The sequence below is a fragment of the Sceloporus undulatus genome, chromosome 4 (genome assembly GCF_019175285.1).
Source record: "Sceloporus undulatus isolate JIND9_A2432 ecotype Alabama chromosome 4, SceUnd_v1.1, whole genome shotgun sequence".
NCBI classification, from domain to species: Eukaryota; Metazoa; Chordata; class Lepidosauria; order Squamata; family Phrynosomatidae; genus Sceloporus; species Sceloporus undulatus.
In genome coordinates this window covers 104,197,748-104,206,312 of record NC_056525.1, presented here as the reverse complement: position 1 = coordinate 104,206,312, position 8,565 = coordinate 104,197,748, and the positions used below count along the sequence as shown (strand labels likewise).

Sequence of the window (8,565 nt, the reverse complement as noted above, 5' to 3'; positions counted from 1 at the left end):
TTTCTGAAACACCTTGGTTTTGTGGCATCATGGAGATATTTTTAAAGGGGAAAAAATACAAAAAAGCAGTATCAGTTTCTCACACATCCTTCTAGTACTTCACTCAATCTGATCTCACAAAACAGGGTTAAAAATAGTCAGCAGAACACCTGAATACATCACATAAACATATCTAGTACACCGTCTTTGTGAATACATGCTACTATGTTCTTACGCTTTTGTATCAGGAGGCAAAAAACTGAAACTGGAACAAAAAATAACACTCCCTCCCCACAACCCTTATAGGATGGGTCTTATTCCCCCCCCCCCTCTGAACAGAAGAGATGCTTAAAACGTATAGGGGCCTGAGGGAGGGAAGAATGGTCAAAAATCACTTTCCTTTTCTCTTTTAGCAGGAGCATCCTTTACAGTAACCTATACTGAGGGTGGTGATCCCACAGGGTGGGTGAGGACGCAAAACTATATTTGCATTTTATCTGCATTAGCGACAATTACGTGACAATTAAGGTTGTTGTAACATGATTTGATATCAACTTTCTAAAGACATCTCCTAATGAATATGTGACAAACGTATAGGAACATCTAAGTCCAGTTCTTAACATTATCTATTTTTCTTTTTCTAAAAATACTCCATACAATTTGCAAGTGCTTAACTGTCGTTTCCCCCTTACTGGTTTATATAACTTAATATACACCTTTGAAATCCTCTCCCAGGAGGACATCATTACTCCAGTTAGGGAAGGACTGAAAAACTGGGTAATACAAAACCACAAAAAACAATGCCTTATATCACATTAAAGTTCTACTGCTGCCCAGGATTAGAGGCAAGCATTAGAAAGCTACACTTGTGTAGGCAAGCACATGCACACATAATAAGCATAACACAAATTAGGTGACACCTATCATGTTGAATGTAAAACCTTGCATAGTTCTCCAAGACTTAGATTTAATCTTAAAATCAGGTCCAGTTGTATTCCACTATGTACAGACAATTGATTCCATTATCTCTATTTTAAAGCGATGTAAAATAAATTAGTCCAGATGGCATTTAGTGGGGATAATTCTGGGCAAAGCCCAGGAGCTTCTCAGTGGAATTTCCCGTGTGTGTGTGTGTGTGTGTGTGTGTGTGTGTGTACGTGTGTACTATCTCCTGATGAACTGTTTCATAAATAAATGAAGATATTTAATTCTGAAATTATTTCCTAGTGTAAGAAAAAAAAGTGGTGCTTTATGCAGGACAACCTTTACTGATAACCCCTATTCCAATCCACCCCAGCAATATGCCCGTAGTAAAAACATTAAAGAAGCTATAATTTTTGGCCCTTATAAACAGTATTTAAGAACTGCTGCTTCAAGAAGAGTGGCATGGAGAGGTAACCCTTACAAGACTCAAATAATAATGTCCTTCTATCTCCAGCCACTCCAAAGTAATGAAAATACTATTAACATTGCAGTCAATTACATTTCAATTTTTTTTCATGAGATGCATGCATATTCTTGGCATGCATGGGCTTTTCTTTGTTTTAAGACTTAAATGTGAATTTCTTATCAACAGAACCTTGAGTAATGTAGAGAGCTGAAGACCTGAAACAAACTACACATAGCTGCAAACTTGCATTTCCCTTCTTTCAATCTATACCTTCCTTTACAGCTATGACCTAAAATGTTCCAGAGGATTCTGCCTATGCAGTCAGAACCACTCACTCACTCACTCACTCACTCACTCACTCACTCACTCACTCAGACTTTGTCCAAGCATATCTGAACAAGGTCTGTCACTCGAAGGGGAAGTGTATTTAACAAGCATTCTTCTACAATTAGGCAACTCCGTTTCAGAGCATTACATTCCTCTAGCTCAGCAGGAAGTGATTCCAGGTAGTTTCCTTTGAGCTCCAGCTGAAGAAGGTTCGAGAGTTCACCAACTTGAGGAGACAAATGCATCAGGCTGTTATATCCGAGGAGGAGATACTGCAGCTTTTTGCACTGAAACAATTCATCCGGAAGTACCTCAATCTAAGAGAGACAAACAGAAAAAAAGATATTAAACTGGAAAGTCATTAATGCATTTGTAAACGGAAAAACTACCAGTGCATGCTTTCCTTGGCAGAAAGTACCTAAACCATGCCGATGTAGTATGAAGGATACAAATAAACTTTTTAAAAAAATGTTTATTAGGGCCTTTTCTCTTCACCTGTATTGCATGTATTCCTTTATAAATATAGATAGCTAAGAAAATGTACAGATACTCCATGTGACATTTTACTCAATATGTTTTTGCAATTAATGGGTGATTCCCAAGATTCTTTTTAATTGCTGATCTCCAGTTTATTTTTAAAAATGACATGGTATCAGCAGTTTGCTACAAGCCCAATCAAATTTGTCATGGAAATGTAACACTATTCACATGGGTCTCCTCCTTCAAACACCAGCTGGAACCAAGTTAAAGAAGGGGAAAGGCAAATAAAAAGTTAAAACATTTACTTCATTAATAACTCATAATATAAAAAGCTATTTTCTCACTCAAATATGAGCATGGTTTCTCTTCACCGGTGCAAGAGCAAAGAACATCACACAGAGCTACCATGTTTTCCTTTACTTCTACTTTCTTCCAATAACTATTTGAGAGAGCTGTTTTGTTTTGTTGTTTATGCAAGAATATTGGCTGGCACCTCTGCAAAGACACTGGCTAAAGAAGCAATAGCCACTTTTGTGTAGGAAATACCAAAGATCGATGAGGTCTTGCATTATCAGACATAGTTGTAGTGATGGAGCTGCATCATCATGTCTCTGGCCCTGGACCTTCCAAAACCTACTGTACAAGTCTGACATATCTACAAATGGAGGGTTTTCCAAAGTGTGGGAGAGCAGAGTGATGAGCAAAGAAGCTTCCAGCCCGCTCCCAGCAGTAAGGGACTTCATGGCAGCCATTCTGATAGTCCCACTGCTTGGACAGTGCTAGAAGCTTGTTTGCTCACTACTCCACTCCTAGCACTTTCAAACCTTCCGTCTGTAGAGGTGCCAGGCTTATAGAGTTGATTTTGGGATGGTCAGTACACATATATAGTTATGATAATGCAGCTCCATCACTGTAACTATCTCTGATGATGCAAGATCTCAGCTATGATCTTTTGAATGGCAGAAATCCATCAACACGATGGAGGCTTCCTTGCCCTTCTATCACTTGTGCAGCCGTCTATGAGGATCGAAGAACATAGCAGGTTGTAGGAAGGATGAGCAATTGCCCTGTCCAAGGTCCACTGATGGAAGAAGGTCTATCAACAGAAAGATCCCAATTTTCTCATTAGACCCTATTGATCCACCATATTTTGATAGAACAGTAGTTTTTTTTAATCTTCACTTTCTTCTTTCATTATCTGTTATACTAGAAAGCTTTATGTGAAACCCATTCTCTAACTTTTTAAAGATTTTTATGTGCTCCCAATGGAAAGCAGAGCTAGCAGTAATGTTTGTTGCAGCTTCCTCACCCTAACAGACCAGTATAGAAGTAGACATTTAAATTCTTTCTGCAATACTGGCTTCTATAATTTATGGCTGGAAACAGATATAAAAGTTTGCTCTTTGAAAAGGCTGATTACAGACTAGTATTCAGTATGTACATGTCATGCATGGAGTCCTTTACAATACAACAGTTGGTGGCAATATTACTATTATGCCCATGTTAGCAAATCAGGACAAGCTGTAAAACTGGCAACATGCTTAGTTAAACATTTGTTCCTATACAAGTGCCATAAAATAGGAAGCACCCCAGGCAATGGATTTAAATGAGACTGCCTAATGAGTCCTCAAACAATGCTGAGCCCAGACCCTTCCAAGAACAATGCTTTATCTATTTTATCATCATACAGGGTACTGCTAGATCTTCACTAGACACATTGTTTTTAAACAGAATGTGACAAACTGTAAATGCTGCTGATCAAGTGCCAGCCCTTTATACAAAATCTCTATGGCTCATGTATCAATGGTTATGTTTTCCTTTCCATTGGTATTATTGGCTGTGAAGTTAAGGTCCTTAAACCAGTGACTAAATAAAACTCACAAGATGATTAAATGAGTATGACAGATGGGACAAAAATCAGCTTTCTCGGATGCATTTTGTTTGGGGGAATACAACCAAGTCTCAGGCAACAATGGATAAATGGATAGCAAAAGAAGCACACATATGGAACAAACAGCTTTCTAACGTTCATTTTAAACCAATAGTCTGCTTCTACTTACATGATTCTTTGTTACAGCAAAGTACTGAAGATTTGTTAAATACTGGATTTCATCAGGAATAGAAGTCAGTTTGTTATAACTAAGATCCAAATAATGTAACTTTTTGCAAAGAAAGAGCTGTGGTGGGATTTTTTTAATGTTATTGTGATTTAAGTAGAGTTGCTCCAGGTTTGCTAAGGTTCCAATTTGTACTGGGATGTATGAGATGTTGTTGTGCCACAGTTTCAGGCAAGAAAGATTCTCAAGGTGTTGGAAGCTAATGATTTCTTCGACTGTTCTGAGATTGTTTTCTTTCAAATCGAGTTCTCGCAAATGGTTCAGGCTGAAGATAGAATGTGGAATGCGCTCCAAGTCACAGCTGATCAACTCCAAGGTTCTCAGGTTTAGCAGTTTCTTCAAGTTGGTTAAAACTAGCAGTTTCCTCCCCTCATTATCAATAGATAACTTCTGTAGTGAAGGCAGCTGGTCTGTAACCACCTGAGGTATGCGGGAAAGGTTGCTCTTTAAGTAAATTGTTTTCAGATTCACAAGATCCTGAAAGCCCTCATTATAGAAACCATTCTGGGTTTCTAGCACATAACATCCAGTCAAATACAATTCCTGTAGGTTTCTTAAATAGAAGACCCAGCGTGGAATCTTTCCCAGGTCAGCTGATTTCAGACGTAGGATTTTAAGATTCTCTTCTAGAAAGTTCAGTGCTGGGAATTCAACAGTTAATAATGAATGGTAAACATTCAGTTCCTTGAGACTGGATAGTTGATTTACAGATGAAGGAAGTTTAACCTCAGAAATAAGTTCTAGGGTTAGAACTTCTATCTCTGTAAGTTCAAAGACATCATCTGGAAGACCACTAAGCATAAAAAGCTGGAGTTCCATTTTGTCTTGGGAATTTCGTATCAATTTGCTTTTCAGTTTTTCCAAAGACCATTCATTGTTTAAACTGATTTGTTTCAACTTATTTTCACTCACTTCAGAAAGAAATATTGAGAACCGCTTAGAATACAGGGGATCATACTGGTCAGCTAGATGAAGAATAAATGCAAAGTCATTTTTTACATCCGGGATATCGCTGTAATTACTTTGTTCTCTCAACTTCTCAAAAGAATATTGTTTAAGTGAACTTCTCACCATCCATAACAGACTGTAAGTGCATGTCAGACCATAGAAGATCACCAGAATAACATAAAATGATGCTAGCACTTTAAAAATTTCAGCTAATGAATAGACACACTGGTATCTCTTATAGCCAGTAAAGACTTGAATATCAACGATACAGTCAATTTCTAGTGTAATAAAAGTTAAATAATAGGGGACATAAATCATTATTAATATAAACACAATGACTTTGACCACAATCTGTTTCAGGTACACTCGATAAATTACATCCTTCTGTTCAACATGCACTCTGAATCTTTTCACTTTTTCAAATATTGATTTTGCTTGTTCTCCTTCTTTTCTGTCTAGAACATTTGAGGAGCTCTCTCTTCCAGCTGTTTCCAGTCCAGTTTGCGAATAGGACACAGACTGCCGCTTGCTGTCCAATTCTGTTAAATTGCTTGGGGAGGAGATAAATTTTTTAGATTTGGAGAGTGGCAGAGTCCTCACAGATTGTTCAGCAACTGTTTCTGACAGGGCACGGGTAGTCCAGGGAGAATCAAAACATTTGTGAAGAATGGCTACAAAATGCTCTAGCCTAGAACTTGTGCTGGGATAGTAAAGCCAAAAATTACTGCAAGCAGCAAAAATGAAAGTATGGAGAAGCACTAAGTATGGAAAAAATTTAGCAAACCAGTGAAGTTCTCTCTCATAACACACGGCATCAATGTAGGAATACTGCTGTCGATGAAGGTAATTCTGGATTCTTAGAGGGCGTGTTACAGGAATTGCAGAGCTGAAGGATACATTAATGTTGCTTTTCACCAGATCCCAAGGCACTGCACAATGATTGTCAAACTCGAGCTTGCAAGGAAGACAACATAATAATCTAGTTTGAGTGAGCTGGAGGGCCCCAGCAAGGACAGCAACAAGCAGCATTATCATGGTGAGGTAATAGCAGAAGACATCCCACCATGGTTTCAAGATGTGGTATGAAGATTGAGCATCTGCTAAACATCTGAGTTCAGTTAATGTAATCATGACTTGTTTATGGGACAGTAGCAACTGGAAAAGAAAAGAAAAACACAAGAAAGAAAATGAATACTTAGTTGGGCACTGTCCATATTCAGATGATCAAAAGGCAGAATGCCCATTTCATTAAGTAATAAATATATTATTTCTTAAGACTTCAGACATAACAGAAATCTTTTAAATATTGTTGTTCACTCAATAGTGAAGGGGCACAAGGAGTCAGACCATACATACATTCAATAATATACTCAGTATATTCAACAGTAGTTGATAGGCACCAGTTAAATTTATGGCCAATTTGACAAGTTGAACTGAATGAATAACAAGTTTCAGCAACAGATGAGCAAAAACAAATTTAACTCTGTCAAAGACACTCTCACAGTCCTCACATCTCACATTGTATTATCTCCTCTAAACTGCAAGGAAACAGAATTGACAAGTGTTCGATTACTTTATTCCTTGACATCATACTTTCCCCACTTTGTTGTTCTTGTTGTATGCCTTGAAGTCATTTCTGATTTATGACGACCCTGAGGTGTCGTCCCTAGGGCTCTCTTGGTAAAATTTGTTTAGAGAGGGTTGCCTTTGCTTTCCTCTGAAGCTGAGAGAGTATGACTGGCCTACAGTCAGCCAGTGGGTTTCCATGACCAAGCACGGATTTGAACCCTAGTCTCCCAAGTTCCTAGCTTAGTACTCAAACCAGTATATATGCTGGCACTCTTTCCCACTTAGAGGGTGTTTAAAAGTGATTCCAATATACAGAAGCCCTTTTCTATAATCCTGTATGTTCCCAGAGAATTAACTTCGAAGAACAGTTTAAAATTACTTCTGAAGCTTGCAAATTCAATATTGATTACCAGACCTCTGATGTAAACAAGCATCTAAAACATTAGAAACAATAATTGCACTTACATTACTAATCAAATGGGGTAAATCACAGAACCACCATCTTCAATCAGGTGGTCTGCACCTTTTAAAATTTCTTGGGCATGCCATCTTCACAAGTGTCTTCATCCTGAATGTAGAAACACAAAGATTCAATCTGAGGTAGCAAATATGAAATCACACATCAGAATTTCTGAGATTTGGGGTGGAAAACTTTTTGTAAAGAGCATTTCACATTTAAGAGCATATAACTTCATAAAATCTATTAATAATTTTATTAATGGATATACAGTCACTCCTCCTTTCTCACTGACTTGAGATCCGCAGTCTTCAATATTCATGGAGCGGTGCACACCACACATGTCCCATTCAAACCTATGGGGCTTGAATACTGGTGAGTTGCCATTTTCGTGGGGTTCCAGAACGGATCCCCTATGAAAACACGACCAAGTGTAATGCCAAACAAACTGGGCTGAAAGAAGGGCAGAGCTGAAAGAAGGGAAAGCCACTCTCTCCAAAGAGCAAATTATTAGCATAAGTATCACACACAAACATTCCCCCACCCCAGCCAATTTATCTGTACAGTAGGAGTAGGGGAAGAACTAAAAACAAGAAGTACACAGAATCTAAACACACTGAATCAAATCCTGCTTCAGAGTATAGGAGATATTTTCAGTTCAGCAATTCAGGAAATACTGTATAATAATAATTAATAATAATAATACTGTATCACTGACTTTAATCTCATTCTATTTAGTATTCTGTTACATCAATAGAATGTACTCTCTTTTGTGATTTTACATGTATTCAGATGTTTAGCTGTAGGCAGTTCATTTGCAATTAATTTATAGGCAGAAGTAGCATAAACCAAATTAGGTACATTGCTTGTCTGATGATTAAACACTTCCATAAGGAACACTACCTCAACTTGAAAACAGAGGATATACCTACATGGAAAGACAGAAGAGGTGTTACCACATAGTCTAAAATCTAATGGACCAATCTCCTATTAATTAATGCTCTTCATACACATTCCCCCCCCCCTCCCTTCAATAAAGATTCTGCTTGGACAAATATCTTTTTATTTAGTTCTTAATATTATTATTATTTAAAATACAAAGAAAAACAATTGGTACACAGTATACATATTCTATTAATATTTCTTCTTCAATCCTGATAATTCATATACTTTTTCCATGCTTAAATTTTATTTTTATTTAAATAGCTTAAATATCACTCCTCTGATGGGTTGCAGAAATTTCCATTTTATATAAATGGAAATACTGCTACATTTTATTGTTATATTTTGTTGAATGG

General features: G+C 37.4%; 1 protein-coding gene across 3 annotated transcripts in view; it reads right to left on the bottom strand.

Moving 5' to 3' along the window:
• Positions 1-330: 330 nt before the first annotated feature.
• LRRC8B (leucine rich repeat containing 8 VRAC subunit B) overlaps positions 331-8,565 on the bottom strand; it is a 34,200-nt gene continuing 25,965 nt past the window's right edge. For all 3 annotated transcript variants that reach the window (XM_042465361.1, XM_042465359.1, XM_042465360.1), the window contains exons 3-5: positions 7,276-7,378; positions 4,237-6,396; positions 331-2,013 (exon numbers count right to left, since the gene is read on the bottom strand). In XM_042465361.1, coding sequence (XP_042321295.1) covers positions 1,741-2,013; positions 4,237-6,372 — 2,409 coding nt within the window. In that variant the 5' untranslated portion in view covers positions 6,373-6,396; positions 7,276-7,378 and the 3' untranslated portion in view covers positions 331-1,740. The remainder of the gene's footprint in view (positions 2,014-4,236; positions 6,397-7,275; positions 7,379-8,565) is intronic.